The following is a 22,692-nucleotide window of genomic DNA, read 5'->3' as shown; positions in this document are numbered from 1 at the left end:
ATCGAACTATTATCAACACTTCTTCACAGTTGTAGGACCGTAACAGCACTACGTTGTATTTTTTTATTTATTTTGATTTAGTTTATTTTACCTCACATTTTGTGCCTCTTGGCTAATTTGCGAAGATGGGGATGATTGATGAAATTGATGAATGGACATTCACAAACAACCATGCCCGACCGGGATTCGAACCCGGGACCCTTGGCGTCGCAGCGCGACCACTTGGCCACAGGGTCGGGCCACTACGTTGTAGAATTATTTTATTCACATTGGTTTATTAATAGGGATTTTTATTGCATTGAAATAAAGTAGACACTTATCTGTGAAACTGTTTCTTTAAATAGTTTTTCTTGTATGTACGCATTGCTTGCATTATAGAATTATTTTCTTGTAGTTTACGGTTATTACAAGCATAAGAAAAACATACATAAATGTCTGATGAAAGGAGCGTGTGTTCTCCTGAAACGTCACAAAGAAAAACTGTTTTTCTTATGCTTGTAATAACCGTAAACTACAAGAAAATAATGTTTCTTTAAAGGAATTCTGTTAATTTCAGTGACCACTGCCACTGCTGTTGCTGTTGCTTGTTCCTAGGTGTCAATTGCGGCAGTAAGGGGTTACAGGTCGTTCTTTAATTTCATGTGGGAGGTGAATGATGGCACGTTTTCTCTTTATTTTTGTGTCAATCAGGTTGTGAGCCATGTGTCAGGCATATAGGGTGTTTTCCAAATTTTGTGTTTGTTGTATTTGATGTATTTGGCAAGTCCAGAGGTGTGCTGGGCTTTTGTTGCATCTGTTAGATTTTTTTCCATACATGATAATCATCATGATTTTTGCTTTTGAACCTTGTGTATTTAAATTAAATATATAATCCGTTAATTATTATTAATATTCACTTTCACAACTTTCTTTAGCAAATTAATTCTACACACACAAGAACATGTGAAAATTCGAAGAGTAAAATGTAAAATTAGAATCAGCATCAAATGTATTGGGTGCTACAATCACGTGCCTCTAGCCTTCAGGCTAAGGTAACAGAGGTACAATATTTCACCATAACAGATCTCCACACACAATATAAAAGCAACAGAAAAAGTTCAAAACCAAACACAATTTTTCATTTTATGGCAGAGTTATAGTAACGTAGAAAATGCTGCTTTTGTTTACATTCATAAGTACACAGCATCTGGAGAAATTTTTGTTGCACATAGAAATTCTATAGGAAATGCCAACAAGACTAAGATCTATAAAATAATAGATCATAACCTCATCTTCACCAACTTTCTGATAATTAGGATCATATTGTCAATGTACTTTAGTTATCAACCAGATATCTGGACTGCAAGTTTTACTTTGATATTCTTTGTAATATCTAGTATTATAAAAGTGAAAATTTATTACAGAAATTCGAAGGAACCATAATTTTGCACAAGACTGAGAATCATAAGAACGAAAGAAACAAGTTTCTAAATTGAATCTTTTTTGGGAGTGGAATCACAAGAACAGAATCCAGAAGTGGAAGTGAACTGCTTGTTCATTTTGCAACCTTTTCTCTTGCACGTAAATTCCAGACAAAATTCTCTGACCTTTCCCCGTTTCCCAGATGCATGTAAATACTTAAAATAACATTAGTTACAAACATAACACGTTGGAGGGTCCAGCTCTTGCAACAAGTGACTATGGGTTTGAAACTACGTAGTAGGAAAGTGGCATAAAATGAAAAAGATGAAAACACACACCCTCATATGCACAATTGGAAACACAATTGTATGCTTATTTCACATCATCACGGAATATTTCTGAGCTCCTCGCTTACATACCTCTAGATAACAAATATAACAGAAAATCAGTGTCTATAATGTTGGAGATTGTAACACATTTTGAAGCAAGGACTGGAAGAGCTGCAGAAGAGAAGAGTTGTTTTTAGACTGTGATGGCCGATCACTTGTGAAGGATTGTTTAAGTACATTTAAGATGTTTCGAAGTGACCACAGTGAGAAGGTGAGATGGTATGGCACACATTAATTGTGCCTGTTTTATTATTAATTATGATGTTACTATTTATGATAGAAAATCAGACAAAGCATCAATATAAAGAAGAGCTCTGGAAGTTTTACTCACAGGACTCGCATTATAAAGATTCAACATGGGAGCCACGTGTAACACGGATAAGATCAAAACAATAATCAAGAACTTGCTATGCACGAGACAGCAAGTCGTAGTCAACGGTTTTGAAGGCACTAACAATTCGCAGTTGTAACTCTAGCAAATCTTTTGAAAGGGTGAAACATATGCATTACTACTGAAATGCATGTGAAAATGTCTTTGTGATTGAATCAGTTCTCGATAGCTCCAACACACAATATTTCTTCTACTGGCCATTAGCCATTTTGCGACACTGGCTATCCTGGTGGAGCATCGGCTATGCAGAATAAAACTTCTAGAGTTTTTCTTTATTGGCCTTGCACACATATTATATACAAGAATAGTATAACAAGAAGCAATTTACCTTTTCCGAAAGACGCAGGTCCCATATTATTACATTCTCACAAGCTGCGACAGCAACAAATCGGCCTTCCTGCCCTTTGAAAGTGACGAATGTAGCATTGGATGATGGGCTGGCAATAATGTTGAATGAACCTGCAGGAACGTATCGCAAATACTGCTTTGTATGGCCCATATTATGATTGTAGTAGTGCTCTGAAAAAGAAAAACTACAAATTCAAAATGAACTACCCAGCCAGAAGATTTGGTTTCCTTGATTAAAAAGGAATGTGTGCAAGTTTCCCCACTTATGAATGCATGTAAAATATTTAAAATTAGGGACTGCAGGCGGTCTTATTATTTGCTTGGTTCATTGTCAGGTGCATGGCATATGAAACAGTCATGGAGAAGGATCAGTTAAGTTTTGTTGTTCTATGCCCCTGCGAACGTTAAGTTGGGGGAGCTGACGGGACTACACCCCCTCTTAAAATTTTGGGAAAATGAAAACTTTCAAATGAAAGCATTAAAAAAAATGCGGTAAAATGTAAACTCCCCTTAAAATGACCTCTGATTACCATTTTTGTCTTTGAACAGCTTTTAAAATGAAGGATAAAAATAGCAATTGCAAAATATTTTGTAGAAAGCAGCTGCGAGATACTCACTTGCGAATGCTTACATTTGCAAGTGAGTATGTATATGTGTGTGTGTGTGTGGGGGGCGGTTCAATTTTATGTGTAAGAAAGAACATCACCTGTAGCACGCATCTTTGTCACGAGCGACTGCTGGGTGGGATGTAAATGTTGAAACCATCACTCAACACAATCACTGAGAGAATTTTACGAGATAACACACAATTTAGATGCATATTTATTCAAAATACATTTTAAAATATACATTGATGTGAAGACTTAATGTTGTCGCCTTGTAATCAACGGGTCCTGGGTTCGATACCTGGTGGAGGCTCATGGCATGGTGGTTTGAATTCCACTTTAAACTGTAGGTCCAGTCCCGATTAGCCTATTTGTGTATAAAACAACAATTCAAAGCTTTTGACAATTTTTATGTGTTGATGTAACAGATGTAACAGAAACATAGAAAATATTTTTCATGTTACCGGTTTTTGAGTTATTGAAATTTGAAAATTCACAAAATTTGCCGAAAAACCGCTGAAACTTTATGTAAGAATGAGGAATACAGAGAATGTCTCCAATTTATTTCTTACTTGTTATACTCGCTAAATATGCAGTCCTGGTAACGTATCTGGAGTTAAGATTTGGGGGTTACGTGAAAAAATTGTACACTTACTGTTGCAAAATTACGTTCTTGATTACCGCGATCATTCTCCATACAGAAACATAGGAACCATGTTTGATGATATGAACAAGTGACGTTCGGAATTTGTTGCGCTGTCTACAGCATTGCCACACTGTTCCTTCGTTACTTGCAGAGCATTAATTGTTGCTTCGTTACTTGAACGAGGTAAGAAGAGCATGTGGGATGCGGACTTTGATTAGAGGTAAGTTTGGCAACAGTGTTCAAGCGTTCTTCTACAAAAATGGTGTCTTGCGCAGTGAGGAAGCTAGTGCTACAAAACTTATATTTATTCACGGATAGCCCCACAAACCATTCACGGATTGCCTCACGAATCATTTCCGGTAAGGTTAGTCAGGCTTAGTTAAAATTTTGTTCCTAAAACAATGCGATACAGCTGTAAAAAAAATAATTCCACTTATATCAGCTTTTTTCCCTATTCCCACACGTGACCCCCGCATTTTAACAACAGATTCGTGATTAGAAGGCCAAAGTTAGTTAGTATACCAAAAATTAACGAAATTGGAGACATTCTCTATATTCTTCATTCCCTCCGAGGGCTTTTATTTGATTAAATGTTGTCGATCGGCTGAACAACTCTCACTCATTTATTTCGTCATTTTGTCACTTTTTATATTCGTACTTACCTATTGTGCATTGCGAAACATTCTTTAAGGTGACATTTTGCTTTTCTGACGAAAATAATGTCAATAACAGTAATTATTGTTCGTCCTTTCCTCACTTCCTTAAGACACAATATGGCGGGTATAGTTTCAGTAGCATCAGTGGGTATAGTCTTTCCAATTTTCTTAACCGAAAATTGCCCCACGGACCATTCATGCATAGCCCCAAAAACCATTCCCAGATAGTCCCACAAACCATTCACAGTAAGGTTAGGTAAACAGTTAAAATTTTGGGTCATAGTAATATCGAGAATGTATTTTTCGTCTTTTCATCTTCTTGCAAAACAACCGCATCGTTGGAAACACTGACAGGAGATTACGTCATCATCATCAGGTTCACGTAGACCAAGGAAGGAACAGCAACGGCAATTGTGCGTCGGAGATATATTTTTCGGGCTAGACTCTACTTTATGTCCTTATTGCCTTTTGGTGGTAACCGAAGGGAGTTAACAACACTGCAGGCTCGACTTTGTGTCCGCGTTGTGAATGCGTGTGCTTTGCTTGTTTGCATTCTGCGTGGTGATTGCTTCTTTGTGTTCGCGGTGTGTGTCTATGGTGTCTATGAAGAACAACAGGGTCCAAAAACGTGTAGATAGTGTAAAATACGTTTATCCCCAGTAATAATTTAGTGCATCGTTCAAAACAGTGCTTGCAGACAGCCGGCATCTCTTCGGGTAATTACCTTTTTCTTTTTACACTTTCTGTTCACGAAAGCCCCACTAACCATTCACGAGTAGCCCCACGAACCATTTGCGATAGCCCCATAAACCATTCACGTTAGCCCCACAAACCATTCACGTTAGCTCCAAAAACCATGCACGGGTAGCCCCACGAACCATTCACGGGGATGAGGCATGCCTATGAGGTTAGGTTAGGTTCCATTAGCACTCATGTCACCCCTAAATATGTGCTTTATTATCGAAACATTTTCTCAGGACTTTCAATTACGCATATCCGGACAACATCGGTTTTTTATCGATTTCTTCCTCCAGGTAATTTTTCCTCGCTTTGGGATTTACATTGTTGAATTCCTTATACAATAACCTTTCCAACGATATATGACATGTATTCCTTAGTAAAAGGACGTAGTAGAGTCTTACCATTTTTCGTGAAAAACACATGATTTACATGTTCCGGAAGTTAGCGACAAGCGATAAAACTGAACAGTGTTGCAATCCACAGGAAAATCCCTCCAGCTTTCCCTCTCGCTGGTTTGCAACACTGTTTAGTAGAATCGCTGTCGCGCTCTTCTATTTACTATAGCTATAATGTGTGTTACAGAATCGAAATAACGAGTAACAGTACGTACTCGTAAATGTAAGAAATATACATTATTTTCGTTAGACATTCATTATTTCACCTAAAGATATGTTCCGCAATGCAGAATAGTACGTTAGCAATGTAAAAAAGTGCGAAATAAATGATATATAGGTGTCACCCATATAGTAAAGTAGTACCGTAAATTGTTACCGAGATTTCAGTATACGCAATTACTAGCTTGGGTTACTTCAGCTACATTGTCAATTTTTACACCTCTTCGGAGATGATTTAGAAAAACGTATAAGTAACTTCTTTTACGGAATGAAAATTAACACGACTATTTAATAGCATGTTCCCTGAACTTACCTTAAAACATACACTCAATAGTTAGTACAAGATTTCACTTTCAAAATAAACACCATTTCTGTACATAAGTAAACTTGCTTCGCATCCACATGGTTCGAGCAAGGAATATAGAAGTATGTTAGGAAGAGCATTCCGAGACACAGAGCTCTCCCATTGGCTAGAAGCCGCAACGAGCTCTGACGTGACCAAGGGGATCTGTCAAGGGGCGAGGCTCGCGTAGCAATGGAAGCTTACGGGAAATATTTTCATTTTTAATTGTCCATATCTTGGTTCTATTAACCATTTGAGGCAGAATAATAAGCAAAACGCAAGGAATAAGACCTAGGCAATAACATGAAGAAGTTTACAGCACGCAATTACAATAAATGGCGTTATACAAATCAAACAAAAAGTAATCACGACTATCCTCTTATATCGCCCCTACATCGAAATCTGAAGTTGCGTATGGGTAAATAAATACAATTTTACGTATTAAATATTTCGCTACTACACCAATACTTATTATCCTTCATACCTTCAAATTTTCACAGATGTTTGTTATTAATAATTTGTTCATTATAATTTATATATCTAGTACACATAGGATGTCGCTGTCGCTGTTGTTATATGACGCCGCTTTTCTACGTATTTAGGGTAAACGCAACAATAAAAATGAATGATGAAATGATAAATTTGATGGGAGCGTAGGCTAGATGAGTGTGGCAAGCACTGGCGTACGCAGGGGGGCTTAAGGGGCTGCAGCCCGCCGAAATTCTTAGAAAATAAAAAAAATCAAATGAAGACAGTAATGAAGTAAAAAAAACAACTTTAAAATGACCCCCAATAACTATTTTTGTGTTTGAATAACTTTTAAAACGAAGGATTAAAATGGTAATTGGAGCTCGTATTTAATGAAAATAGAACAGCGACAACGGGATATCAGCGAAATTGATTTTCGGCCATACATTCTATGAACCAATCTCATTCTGTTCAGTAAAGGTTAGATTCATGGCACTGAACCCGCGTACAATTTGAATTGAATTAACATAATCCTTGAGTGAGGTGGAAATGGGTTTTGGATATTTTTTTTTTTTTGTAGATGTGAAAATCTTTAACTAGTGATGCACACATGCTTTCGCTTACATTAAAGTTTACACTATGGTAAAATTGCAGAAATATTCTACCTAAACTGATTTGTGTTTAAAAAACCGTAACATCAAAATATGTTTTTTAGAACTTAATAAATAAATAATAAATGGATAAAATGCAATGTTGTGGGAGAGCGTAATCCCTTAATAAATTCAAAGAAACTCGTGCCAGCTCGATGGCGAATCTTGTCAATCGCGTGTTCGACTTTGAGTCCCATCACTGAAGTTCCCGACTTGGAGTCACGTCGTGGGCATTGATGTTCTTTGTGCCTGCCCTTTCATCAATTTTATGTGATCAACACTCATCGCCGCGATTAACCAAAAGTGGTAAAAAAGCGACGTCAAATAACAAATACATGAACAATAGGCCTGGCCTCTGTCTTGGTTTAGCAATGTGATTTGTTAATCACTATACGGTGGAGGCCGAGGCGGAAATAAATATCAGTAAGAATAAAAATTCATTACAACTTACCCTTCCCGGAGACTTATGATTTTGAAGACGATGCTACCCACTGTCGTCTTTTTCTCGCTGCACTTGCTTCCATGGACTTGAGTTTCATTAGTTTATTCAAATGTCGAATTCTAATAAAAGTTCTTGTTCTGACATACAGGGAAATAATCTTTTCGTTACCTTCAGGAAATTTTGACTGAAGTACTGTCTTTAGAGTGTCCATAACTTTATGTTACTTGGAAACAGTTGACCCATGGAAGGATGCAAACACAATCTCAAATTGAATAACTTTTTCCATATCCGAACCACTACGTGCCTCCACCGGGTACCGAACCGGAATCCCTCGATTATAAGGCGATGACGCCACCACTACGCCATCGGGGAGGTCCTCAAAATAGAAATAGATGTGGTGCCAGATTCCTTAAAGCCCCAATTGGTACACTCTGCAACAGCACAAGAATGCTTACCTTTGGCACGCTTATTCATGGTACAGACACCGAATAAACGTAATACGACCTAAAATTACTCGCTTTAATATTCAAGACAAACAGCACAAGCACTTCTGTAAACGAATACCTGATCGCTACTACTGGACCTGCAGATTTTTCTGACATCTGGGAGAAATCTGTGCCTCGAAGTTGGCTTATACCGAACAATGAAAGCCATGTCGCTTTCGGAAACCGGAAGTAATTACTTTCCATTTGAATGTTCCCAACTGCAGGTATGAACCCCCTCGGTGTACGTCAAATCGTCTATCGTATATCCCTTACCTGGAGGAATCGCTAGCGTAACGCTCTATGAACTCAGAAGCGAGCCTTGGTTGAGGCATGGGTGTGTATCATTGTGTGTCTTATCTATTTCATCTTTCATTTTCATTTCATTACCCTAGTTTGTTCTATATGTCAAAAAGCGACGTGAAATAATAAAACAGATTGATTGAATTGGCGTTTTAAGTCCAGTTTATGTACATTGAGGCTAATTGTACCTACAGTTTAAAGTGGGATCCGAACCACTACGTGCCTCCACCGGGTACCGAACCCGGGATCCCTCGATTATAAGGCGATGACGCCACCACTACGCCATCCGGGAGGCCCTCAAAATAGAAATAGATGAGAACGTTAATTGGTTCAGTAACGATCTCGCTACCCAGCGAAGGTTTAAGGCTCGAGTCCCGCCTGGACATTGTGTCCCTTTGCGGGTGTCCATCTATTTAATCTATTCATTACTCATCCTCGCCTTTCAATTAGGTAAAAGTTACAGGAAAGCAACCCAAAAATAAGAAAAAAATATTTGCCTCGTAATGACGCAATTTGACAAGGACGACCGCAAGATTTTTTCACAGGAGAGGCAGCAGTGCTCAAAGAGGGAAAGGTTTTGGAATGCTATCTCTCTAGTTAAGAAAATCCTCTTAAAGAAAATTCCCCCACTAGGATAAATTGCATAGACATCCTCCACCCACTGCATTTTGCCTATGATTTTGCAATATACTCGTACTTATTACGTTATGCAGCAGTAACTTCAATTAATTCTTGTCAACAATAAGTCTCCCCTGCAAAGAAGTTGCTGAAATTCTACTGCTGGAAATTTTTAAAATACACTACCTGAATATATGTATAATATATTGACATAATTTGATGCATGTTTCTTCCGTATCAAAAAAAAACTACGTGTTAAATAAAAATTAAATAAGAAGGATACTGTTATAGACATTCGTATTATTGAAACTGATGGCAATATTTGCATTCATACGGCTTAGAAGTTTATTATTGCGTAACTGTAACTTCATAATAATAATAGTTTTATTCACACGCACACAGCACCGAAATTTTGGAGCTTCCCGTGGATGCAACTCGACAGGACTCATACCACTGCATTTTACATACTAGTGACTAGCGAGGCTCTGGCGTCTGGACTCGTGGCCATTATAATCCTTGGTGGGGCTCGTATTGTGTTGTCCTTACATGTTTATGATTGTCCCTTCATCCGCCTCATCTTATCACGATTCATCCTCATCTTCGCGATTAGCCAGAAGTAGCAGAAAAACGAAATAATAATAAATCAATATGTATGTATGTGTCGTTCTTTAAAGACGAATTTCTATGGGTTGATCGCTACTATGAGGATGAATGATGAACTAATGAGTGGAGAATGAGACAAACATTGCTATATGCCTTACTATGGCTCAAACTGGGGCCTCTGGCTTCCTAAAGCGTTATGCTGTCATGGAGACCCGTTATATACATGTAGAGGGACTTACTTAATCCTTTCCGTCCAATCTTACTCTCTCGATCCTGTTGCAGTTATGTCCACGCTATAATTAATGAAGTTAGTAAACTATTTGTATGAAAATATGCGCACGAGACTCTACTCCCACGCCTCCCCCCCCCTCCAGCACACACAGGCATTTCAAATTGTTTCACTTTACGATTTTTCGGGTGTTCTCTATTGTGCTCGTCTCAAGATGAGACTCTCATCTAATAATCATTTAACTTCATTGGTGTGTCTCGTAATCAAAGGGTCCCGGGGTCGATACCCGGTGAAGGCACATGGTGGTTCGGATTCCACTTTAACATGTAGGTCCAGTCCCGATTAGCCTTACTGTGCATAAAGTGGACTTAAAACACCAAATCAAACAATCAACCAACCAACCAACTTTATTGCTGCGTGTAGAAGTGTAGACAAATACTGTTAAAGAACCAAAGACATTGATTCCCTTTTTGCTGAATTCAGCATGAATTTGTTCGTTTGCCATCCTCAGTTAACTTGAGGAGGTACGGGAAAGCAGTGAAGAAGAACTACATGTTATAAACATTGCTTCCCAAGAGTTATAATCGCCTCTATGAGGCGATAAACTTGTATGATTTTACATGTTATTAAGCGGCCCGCAGCTGAGGGATCCCCTTTTTGACGTCACTCTAGCAGAAGACCTTCACGTGCCGCCGTAGCGCGGGAAGCCGGAATAGCACCCCCTGTGGTTCGAGCATAAAGTCTCTCTTATCGCACAACGATTGGACAACATTGCACTCTGACATCACCGGAGAAGATTTTATGGCTAGGCTAAATGCTAAGTTATTAGGTTAGGCTAGTTAGGTTGAGTGTATTTGCAGTACATTTACAGTGTATTTATGATATGAGAACCAAACCTAACAAGGTATGTTTTCTTTATCTGACGTCAGAACGCAAGATTGTTCTAGCGTTGTGCGATAAGAGAGACCCGCATAGTTCATGTCACAGATTAGAAATCTTAGGCCGTGTCCGGATTGGCAAGCGCTTCGTACCGTTCTCTCCCGTTGTTCTCGCGTGCCGTCGAAGTCACGTCCAAGTCGTCCGAATCTGCATGTCCCCTTGTAGTATGGTTGTCACTTTTCCCGCCAGGTGTTAGCCCGAAATTCACCCACCGCGCTCTGGGGCGCAGGCGCACCGCACGGAAGCAGAAGGCAGGCGCCAAACAAACATCACAATGATTTCCACCTATTTACTACTCATATTAAAAATGTAACATGCTATTTCATCATTTATATTTTTTCTACATTCAGTATTATCGATAAAATGTTAAAGTATCACTGAGTTTTACATTGTCTAATCTGTAAATGTTGTCTGTACAAAGTAAAAGTTAGAATATGGCTGCCAAGCGCAGGGTCACAGCGAGTTCAAGCGTGCATCTGTCGCGCCTCTCTGCTCTCCCCTCCGACTCCACGTCTGCCGCGAATTCGGACAACGGAGGTTGGCTGAGTCCTCGGATGGAACGGTGCTCTAGGTGACATCTGCTGCCGATTCGGACGCGGCCGTAGTCTCTATTAAAATAACAGTGATAGTGAAAGTTGAATTATATAACTTCCTGCCAAACTGCAAAAACTCATCACCATTAATGAGTAATTCCACATATTAACTTTGTTAGTCTGAACTATTTTTGTTTGATTGCTGCTACAACCTTTTCAAGCATTCCCATTGGCTGGTACCTTTTTGGGGGTAGTATATAAACTGTGGTTGTTAGGTTAGGCCAATGATGTATATATGGGTTAGGCAAGTTGGGTTTGGTTCTCTTAGAAGAAGACGACGACGAAAATGGTAGTTACAGCAGTACCGACCTTCTGTTATTTAGCATCGCTTATCTTCCACTTTTGGCTAATGACGATGATGATGCCTGATGATGAGGTGAAAGTGATGAAGGGGCACTCACAAATAGCATCTATGTCCAGTGACGTCTCGTGGCCTCAAATTTGGCCGGGGCTTATTTTTTAAAGAATTTAAAATATAATGACAATTCACATGAATTACAAAAAATAGGTATTTTTTCTTCTAGACTACAAAACTGGACTGACTTTTTTGAAAGAATTTAAAATGTAATGAAAAATTACATGAATTACAAAAGAACGGGTATTTATCTTGTAAATACAAAACTAGACTTATTTGTTTAAAGAATTTAAAATATAATGACAATTCACATGATTACAAAAGAAACAGGTATTGTTGTGAAACATACCTTTCTACGAACGTTGACTCCTGTTCTTCTGCTCAGCAAATTTTGTCATTACTTTTTCGTTGAAGCCCTCTATGTTTGAAATGTATTCTATCTCTATTGTAAGCAACTGCCAAGGCATTTGGTCTGTCTTGTCCCATTGCATTTCTTAAGCAGGTTTTAATACGCTTCAATGTGCTGAAACATCGTTCAGATTCAGCTGTTGCCACTGGAGTTATTAAAACTATGTTTGTCATTTTTACTGTTTTTGAAAAGGTACCCTCTAAATAATTTTAAATAAGAAATGAATGCAATCTACTGGTAGAGTTTATGTTTTTCAACTCTTCACTGCAATAAAGAAAACGAAGTTACCTCTTCTATGAAGGGATAATAAATCTGGAAAGATGCCTCTGTTTAAAGATTGTTCTCTTTCATTATGTCCTCGTAGAGCAAGTTCATGTCGACCACAGAATTTTAAGCAATCGATAATTCTATTTAATATATGCCTATTTTTCCGGACAAATTCATTGTGTCTTGTAATTGACAGCCTATGTCCTTCATCAATTTGTGTTCGGACATCAACCCTGCAAAACTCACACAAACATACCGAATCAAAGCCACCAAAACACTACAGAACAACACGAGAGATCGAACGCGACGCAACGGAAGTAGTCCCGAATCAGCACTCAAATCCATTGCACTCTCCCCTCCTCTCTCTGCTAGCATGTGACCTTCACTGTAGCGTAGGTGGGTGTAGGCCACGCCTTCCTTTGCGACGTGCCCCAGAAAGCGATAATTGACATCAATGCCGCTAGGAGCGCTGTCGTATCCATTGCAACAGACGATGAATTTACTTGGGTAAAATTGCCTTTTAAAAGACTGTGTGATAGTTATGCGTTATGGTGATTGATAATTACGTGAATACGTCCGTTTTTTTAGGGGCTAAGCCCCGGAAGCCCCAAGGGACGAGACGCCACTGTCTATGCCCACGCCGGGGCTCGAACCCGAGAACTTCGATGGCGACTACGAAAGTCGAAGTTTGTTATGATAACTGTGGAAGATCCTTCATCACTTGTGAGTGTGACGTGTGACACAGTGTTAGTCTTGTTTGTATACGTCAAATTGATTTAAAGGCCTTGGTTGCAGGTTGTCAGGTTTGTAAGTGCGTCATCTCTTGTTTTTCATAGAATGCATCTAAGATATCAATCTTATCATCTATGCCCAAGATACTGAATGTAAAGGAGGTCCTGGGTTCGATACCTGTTGGAGGTACGTAGTGTATCGGATCCCACTTCAAACTATAGCTCCATGCCTGATTAACCTATCAGTGCATAACGTGAACTTAAAAACTCATATCTGAAACCATTGATTAGTGTTGCCCACGAGACGAGACTTTGGCCTTTCCCGTCTCGTGGAAATGCTGTGAAATGCTGTCTCGTCTCGAAAATATTCGTTTGTCTCGGGACACATGATCAATCTCGTCTCGTCTCAAATTTTTAAAAGCCTGTCCCGTCTCGTCCCGTGGACAACACTACCATTGATGGATCAAGAAGTTAGATTTGGGGGAGATGAATTTCAGTCAGGTACCTCGCCTAATCGAGAATCGCTTCCTAACTATGGGCGGTGTTTGGTAGGGACGGGGGGCTAAGCCATTCCCAGAACCGGACAGTAGCTTCTTCAGACACCTATGAGCTTATCAAAATTAAAACCATAAAACCCATTCAGATTCAAGGAGTTCGCTTTGTTAACTGTAATCGAAACAACACAGTATGAGGGGGGGGAAAAGAAGAACATAGAAGGTCTTGTTAGCATAGAAGGGTATTTGCCTCTCCTGGCTTTTTCTGAATATTCGTTTTTTTCTGTGTTTTGGGTAAGTCGGTAATTCCATTAAAAACTTTGCTAGGCTAAATAGACTATTTTTTCAGAGTTTCACCTAATGTTGTGCAACGAATCTTATCAACTGTATAATTAAAACTATTAAAATAATTATGATTACAATTACAAACATAATGTGCAGATAGTCAAATTTTAAATGTTGCCAGAGTCACAAATGTAGGAAGAGGTTCTACCGCCGCCGTCACACTGGGATTGCCTGCAGTTGCTTCAGCTTTGCAGTGGCAACGTAGAAGAGTACTTTCGTCGGCAAATAGTTGTGCCATACGTTGATTCACTTATTACTCCCTTGGACCTACGATTTTCACCCGAGAACCAGCATTGTCAGGAACTGTTAATTTTCATCCCAAAATACCGGGTGTTCCATTTAAAACTCAACCCGGAGTTGGGATAAAACAACTTTTGAACTGGAAGTGGTACACATATAATCAACCTTATACCAAATTGAAGCCTTGTTCATTCATATATTTTTAAACCGGGCAACAATAATTGGATTTCATTAGTGTCCACGCAGTGTTGCCAGATGTAACGGGAAGTGTAAATGAAAATTTTACAAATCATGAAAAATGGCACGTATCACACATGTACGGACATACCGTCGGTAATTTTCAGTTCGGTTAGGTGGATAGCTCGGGATCTATGGCAGTGAAAAAATAAATGTTCATTTCTACCGATAGTCAATCATCTTTAAGGGGGAACTAGGAAAATAGTTGTTTTTAGAAATTAAGACTATGCATTGGCAACACCGCTGGTGTTTCAGTGCCACAAAAGGTGTGTTTCGAAACTGTACTATACATCATGCAATTATCGAAAACAATAAAAAAGAAACTTGTAAATTTTCATGAAAATAGTGTTACTTACATCCACCTGGCAACCATGCGATGCATCAGGACCGAACACAACTGGCCTTTCCTCTGTTTCTATCCAAGCGGGGGGAAATGTAATCTGATCGCATAGATGCCAGGTGCATGTAATTAACAATTAATTGGCTCCGACTTCTAGATCAGCTTTGTACTTTTGGAAGAAAGGGTAACTGAACAGCAACTCTGCCTCTAAGGTTTTTATGACATACACTAAGTCCTCAAACATGTAGACAGCAGCTATTTCGAAGTAAATTCTTTGGCACCTAACTATTCTATACCTCTCGTCTCCAGCAAAATTTTTAGTTTCATTTCCGGACATTTTTGTAGTTTCAACCCTCGACGTTTCTCCCTTAATTTCATCCAAATTTTGTACTTCATTATCGTACATTCGTTCCCGGTGTCTAATGTACAAACAAATTTCACACCCAGAACTTCGGCAATTATTTCTGGTTTCTTTACTGATAGAGAGGGATTTTCTGTTACTGAGATCGAAACTTTCTTTTCCAAATTTGAATATGGTTCCAAATCTAAATACAGTATTCCTAATTCATCCTCATTTAAAAACATATCATGGCTCACAATGCTCTATGTGACTCACATCACAGCTGTCCGTTGCAGATGACAGAACATCTACATCGAGCGCTACTGCCTAATGGGAAATTCCACGAAGAAGCACCCACATTTAAACTACCAACAACGGGAGTTGAGTCTGTTTGTATACCGCACTCGATCTTCGGAGGCTTCTTCCTGCTAACTTCCGAATCTGTCTGGTCCGGAGAGGTACGATTTCTGCTCCTGTAATTCTTACGTGTGTTCTGGTAGTCACCCTTTTCTTTAGTACTATTATTACTACTATTCTGATTACTACTATTCTGGTTGGTACAGGCATCATTACGCACTGAATAATCACTTCTGTCTCCATCTTTTTTGTCTTGGCTTTGGGCTGGTTTTGTAAGCACAGTTTGTCGAATTCTATGTTGATTTTGCCGTCGCTCTTCTTGTCTACCATAATCGTTTCGCCAACCAAGTTGTTCAGACGCCTCTTATTGTCCCAAGAAATTTGTCAACTGGTCAATATTGTGAGGATCACGGGCTAGAACTAGTTGCCGGACCTTTAGTGCTAATTGGCATTTATTGTGCCGCGACTCTCTGCGCAAGTTCTAATAGAGAAACAGTTCGCTTGTTCAATTTGTGGATTCCCTTATCATACTGGAAAATAAAATTTAGCCATTCGTGTAAGAGGAATTGGCGTTTCAAACGGATCGCCTTATCATTCTCTTATCAATTTTATTGTGAGAGAAATAATTGAGACCGGGTTTGTCCACAGATGGGGGAAACATGCAAGAACGGATGTAGATCCGAGAAGATCATAAAACTGCACGTCTCATTTGCAAGCTGCTTTCTGCATATGGATGTTTGGAAGTTTATTTGGATTTATTGCCTCAATATTTGAAATAATTTGCAGATAGACGAATTAAGCTTTGGATAAGTTTCTTAGAAATTTAAGCTACAATGTCGTGGATTTTGATAAATGGACGTGGCGTGCATGAATATTGACGACAAGAATGGTAATTAGTAGATTTCAACTATCTTAGGCGAGAGAGAGAGAGAGAGAGAGAGAGAGAGCCTGAGTTTGGTTTTAAGTAAACTTTGTGCACAGAAAGGATAAGCGAGACTAGATCTACAGTTTAAAGTGGAATCCGAACCACTTGTGCCGTCACCGGTTATTGTACCCAGGACCTCTTGATTGCAAGGCAACGGTCAATGGCGTTCCCGAGGGGGTTATAGGAAATAGGGAAACGTTATTAATTTATTGACTGTCACAGAAAGGTAAATTTCCTGGGGAGAGACACAGTGTCTCATAACTATATCCAGATATTTATCCAAGCCTCAAATTTTCTCAACACCGCTTAAAATGTTTACAAGGGGCCAATTGATGTCATTTTTACTCTAAATTTGCAACATAAATTGAAAAATACCATATGTGCATGAGCACCGGCAAATTTAATTACATGCAGCACCATGACATGAAGGCACATATAGGCGACGTGGGAGTAGGGCCCCATATATTCTCGATCGTGGCCATTTTGGAGGTGATGTGATCAGCACCACACTCCGGCCGCGTTTACCTCCAAGGGGCCAGTTGATTTGAGGCTGGGTGAGCCCCGGAGCTGCTTTGTGTGGAGACAAGGTCGGAAAAATTTCGATCTTAGATCACCCACTCCTGGAATCAAACAATAGGCTCCACAAACCACACAAACACACAAATATAGACAATTGGCGAAAACAGAAGTACGCTTGGCAACGTCGTTCCGGGAGGGCGATGTGATCCCTTCAGCTTTTACTTCGCAACTGAGTTTGTTGACACCCACCGGGCCACACACACCCGAAAATGATTGGGGGACAGAACGCGCTAGATATAGACGTCAAGGGTAGCCGCCATATGGAGTTGCGTTCAGTATAGTATGTATAAAGAATACACCATGAAATCTTTACCCTTGATCATAACACCCCATGTTTGATACTAACTGGTACACACTTGTGTATAATAAATATATTTTATTGCTTGTTTCATCTACTACATTTTCACGTATGTTGTTCACATGATGAGACGAGACTTTGGTTCATCTCGTGAAAATGCTACCTCATGATCGTCTTGAATGTATTCACTTGTCCCGTCTCGAACAGGAAGAGATGTCTCGTTTCGTGTCGTAAATGCAGTGCAGGATATGCCAACAAAAGTTAAAAGCGTGAGACAACACAAATTGTTATTCCATAAAATGGGTTAAACCTTGAAATATTTTGCTCAGTTAGTGAGAATTAATGAGGTTAGTTTGTCATAAGGAGATTTCTTATTTAAAATATAGTTTTGATAACCGGAGATGGATATATAAAATACAGTTTGTTGATTACCGATAGCTAGGTAATTTTTTTGAATCTCCCTTGTGTTTTTTCTGGCTTCCATCCATTGCTTAACCAATGTACTGTGCACTTAAAGGAGCATTCAGACCGAAGTGACATGCATCGGAACGTTTACATCGAAACGACAGTGACATGCACCCCTTCAGTCTAGAAGAAAGCCTTCACAACACGTGCCTCCGCGGTTTTAAATTTGTTTGCTTGGCATCCCTTCGCCCCGTCAAAGAATCCCGCATTTTACACGGTTATTCCCCGACAGATGTGGAAAGTGAAAGATTTCACCTCAGCGCCACAGAAACAGCGGCCATTCTTCAAGATCACAGACAACTCACCACTCACTGTAGGTTTTCCAACCGTCTTCCATTAATCACCAGCCACCAAGGTTACCTCTTTCTTCAACACTAGAGTTCCACTTTTTCCATACTAGTAGATGTACATTTCAGTTCAAGTACACATTGAATCGGCGAAGCAAGGAGGTCTTTGCCGGACATTAACCGCCCTTTAGTTCATCTTTTCTAAAGATAACTAGAAAACAAATGCATGAAATTTGACCCTTAGCTCCAGTGTTGAGGTCCCAAAATTTTCAGAGGGTACGCTAAGTTTCGTGAAACGTTAAGGGGAAGTCATTTTTCCATTAACTTTGGGTTATGTTTCCATTAAGTATATGGATTAAATAATTTAACGTATGCAAACCAAAAATCCATTTATAATACTAGAATACTGGTGATGATAAACTCATAATTGGCATAAATGAAGCATATTACAATACAGAAGGTATTTTTAAAATATGAAACGCTTATTTCAAAAATTGCTTTTGAACGTAAGGGATGCAGTACAGCTTGTTATTGTATACCACTTTCTTGTTGTTGTTTCCTTTGCGAATTGTCAGTTTGAATACTGTTAATAAATTTAATAATACCGATTCCCAGGCCGGGATTCGAATCCAGGACACCTCTCTTTGTAGCGCGATGAGCTAACCACTTCGTCACAGAGGCCGGCTAAATAAATAAATATATAATTGAGTACCTTAATTGTGAGACAAAATTACCTATTGTTTACCACGTAACAAAATCAATGAAGGAAACGTACGTACATTTTGTCTCTGGATCTCTGTCCGTCTGTGGATCAAGGTCGGCATATCGATAGAGAAGGGGAGAAAGCTAAGTAGTGCGCCCTGATGCCGCGTTTTCCTATCCATGCGTTCATTGGTGAGTAATTTTTTAAATAGTTAGCTCATTTTTACTATTTTTAGATCAGAAATGCATTTTTCTAAGATTTCTTTTTAACAATTTGTAGGTCATTAAATGTCTTGCCCTACTTATAACTTGTCTGACGTCAGAGGTCCTTGAAGTCCAGAACGTGCCCTGCTTCTATTTTTTTTGTAATATTCTTCTAATGCTTCAAAACAATCAATCTGGATTATGCTTTTAAACTTGAACGTCATAAAAACCTTGATATATAATGTGACACTTTACATTGTCTATGAAGCCTAATGTTTACTCTATTTTGAACCGGTTTTACTATCCTATTTCCCCATTTGACATTTGACAATCTGCAAACATGACTTGGGGCCTACCAGATGGCGCAGTGGTATCAGGCCTCCCGCACTGGTGCAAAAATCCGAACGAGGTTAATTTCGGAATTCATTTGTTCGTACGTGAATTAACCAGCTACCAGTCGGCACCACCATCGATGTTAAATCCTAATTTTCTCATTAAAAATTTAGTTTATGTATCTATTAATCAATGATGATCACTTGTACGTGATTTTGTATTTTATTAAATGCCTTTCCATTCTTAAACATGTATAAGAAAAATCGTATTTTTAAAGTCAATACTTCTACATGACGTAACATGTAATAACCTTAGTAACATCGTTCCATAAGATCTGTCATGGACGTACACTAACTATTTTAATAAGGATGTAGAAGAACAAAAAATAAAAACAATGGCTTATTGTGCAGCTTTTTATTGTAAAAACTGTCAGAAGAGGAATCCAGAGCTGTCTTTTTTTCGTGTTCCGTCATATCCTGAAAGGTTAGTTATTTATGAATTTATGTAAAAATAATTTCTATAAAGTTAGTTTCCACGGAGAATAATTCCTAGCATGTCTTCGTATTCTGTATTTTCCTTCATTTAAGTAAAAGGCCATGTGATAAAAAAATGTCTGAAAGGGTAAAGGTTCGATTTTGTAACTTAATGCTATTTATAAGTTACACAGGAGGATAGGAAGCCAACGAGAATAGTAGGAATGACTTGAAGTTTGTTTGAAGTTCAGAAAAGCTAATTTGTGCATGTTATAATGCAGAAAGTTACAAGTTATCGCGCTCCTATTCGCTTCTGCATGAAGTTTATTTCTTCTAGCATATAAAACTTTGTCAACATGTACAGGAGATGAAAAATAGCATGTAAATATTAAAGCGATGAAACCTAAGGTTCCTATCGTTCTATGATTTTTTTAAAAAAATCTCTTAGCAGGAAGACTAATTATCGTAGAATTTTAGCAATCATTGTCACACGAAATTTGAACCTTTCTTAAAGTAATTAGCACTCTTTGGATTTTTTTTTAAAAAAAACATGTTTATGTTGAAAAAACAACTTAAAAATTACCTTACGCAAGCTTGCACGCTTCCCAAGGACAATGTATTTTCCATTGACAAGGGACTGTAAGTATCGTAGACTAGTGGGAATTAATGTAGAAGTAAAATCGAACCATAGTAAAATGAATTTAGGGAATTTATTTATAATGCTAAGAGAACCAAACCTGGCCTGCCTAACCTAACTACGAAAGCATACATTGAACCAAATCATAAGTAATCACTAGTTTTGGAAACGAAATGAGTGTAACTAACCTACATGTGCAATATATGCAAAACATTTTACAAACATTTACACATGTGTTACTGTAAAAACAATCCTTTCTCACTGGTGCCACGGGAGGAAGATTTTGTGTTTCAAATCGCATTTTAATCTATGTGCTTTAATCCAACCCTACAGAATTATGGATGTTACTCCTATTATTAATAATAATATAATACTATATTATGTTGATGGAATCATCTAATTATACCTGTAGTTAATATTATTGCTGTAATAGCTCTTGTTGCTGGTCATGGGCTTTGATCTACTAGATGGTATGGGTGATTTTGATTTGTTGACATATTTCCTGTCCTGGTATCTACTTCAGAAATATGTTGTGTCATAACATTTATCTTGAAAGCACTCCCGGGAGTAGATTGCATGATCCATTCAATTACAAAAATTGCATTGTTAGCCAGTTGTAGGTTAGGCAGTAAGCTTCAGTGACTCTTTCTAAAAAACAATGTGGTAAAACTTTGCTTCATATGTTAGGAAGTTTAGTGCAATATCTATAATATTTTTTTATTTGCATTGCCACACACTGTATGGTGCCATAAGAATTAGTTACGATGAGAAATAATGTGAAAATTGAGTAAAAATAAATCAATTGAATGGTGACAAGCTCATAGTATTTTCCGCACTAGTTGAAGGAGCTATCATAGAATGGACCCTTATACATTTGACACTACTTTATTCAACAGATACAGATAGTGATCTAATGCATATTCATTTTCAGTAACTTTTCTTTGTGTTGACACGCTTTGACCTTAGCTCACAAACAACTCTTGCATAATGGAATTTATCTTTTTTGAGTGACATAAAATGCAGAATTCTTTGTCTTGCATAGTTATATTTTTCTAAAATAATTTTTCATCTTTTATTTTTCTCGTAGATCTGAGATATGGTTGGAGAAAATATGGCGAAAGGACTTGAGGCACAAAACATACAAAAGTTACAGAGTTTGTGGAGACAATTTTTCAGAGAAAATGTTTATGAATTCTAATATAAATAAGTTAGTGCATGATGCATACCTAGAGTAGAACCAAGTAATTATATTGCATTTCTTATGGAATAACATTGTTATCAGTTATGTGGCTCATGCATAAGAAATTGTATTTTCCCTTTTCTGCATTAAAAAAATATATGCTTTAGAGAAAAATTTTGCTTAAAGTACATAACACCTAACAATACAATACATTGCTTGAGGATGTTAGAAACAAATGTATTTAATGTTTCACTAAATATTCCAAGCAGGGTGGATAAAAAATATATGATTTTCAGCTAAATAGTCCTGTAAAATATTTGAACAGTTTGATTAAAGGAAATGAAATGCACACATTTTTCTGTTTGAGACTGTACATATGTGAACCTACTATGGAAATGTTTGTTGAGTGTGTTAATGATGCTTTAATAATTTCAGTAACTTTTATTCCAGTGAAAGTCTGTAGGACCTCAAAGAGATTATCATACCTTATGCAAAATATATTAATTACTAGTGATTCAATAAATATATATATCTGAATAACAATGTGTTTATTTTCCCTTACATTTGTTATTAGCAATAGAATATAATGTTTTACATTTCCACAATATGAGTACTAAATCATTAAGAGTAATGTACTTACTCTGAAACTGTTCTCTTCTTCTGGAGTATTTCAACATGTAAATTCATTCTTGGTGAAGTATAACATGTCACCATAGTGAGTGTCCGACCAAGAAACCTATCAGTATGACTATCAATGGTTTGTCTAATGGAATTTCATTAACAATATTATGATAATATTCAATACAGTGGAAATTAATTGATGTAGGGTTTTAAGGATTTCTTATAGTCTTTTACTCTATATTCCATATGTTTAATGCTAACAATATAATTTATATATGTAATTGGAAGTAAGATGCTTGAAATAGATTTTGGGACTTGTAGGCATAATGACCATATTGGGCCATTCAATGTATGTGAGGAAGAATCCTCTTATCTAATATCCTTACTTGAGTTTGAACTGTTCTTTTAGGTC

At 37.9% G+C, this 22,692-nt stretch overlaps 1 protein-coding gene across 1 annotated transcript in view; it reads right to left on the bottom strand.

The window, feature by feature from the left end:
* LOC146000483 (WD repeat-containing protein 3-like) overlaps window positions 1–6,199 on the bottom strand; it is a 62,671-nt gene extending 56,472 nt beyond the window's left edge. The window contains exons 1-2 of the mRNA XM_083138165.1: window positions 6,105–6,199; window positions 2,510–2,700 (exon numbers count right to left, since the gene is read on the bottom strand). Of these exons, the coding sequence (XP_082994291.1) occupies window positions 2,510–2,680 (171 nt within the window). The 5' untranslated portion in view covers window positions 2,681–2,700; window positions 6,105–6,199. The remainder of the gene's footprint in view (window positions 1–2,509; window positions 2,701–6,104) is intronic.
* Between the last annotated feature and the right edge of the window lie 16,493 nt (window positions 6,200–22,692).

Source organism: Lepisma saccharinum, chromosome 16, assembly GCF_977018435.1.
Source record: "Lepisma saccharinum chromosome 16, izLepSacc3.1, whole genome shotgun sequence".
NCBI classification, from domain to species: domain Eukaryota; kingdom Metazoa; phylum Arthropoda; class Insecta; order Zygentoma; family Lepismatidae; genus Lepisma; species Lepisma saccharinum.
Note: the sequence above shows the minus strand (reverse complement) of the source record. Positions and strands in the feature narration are given on the sequence as shown.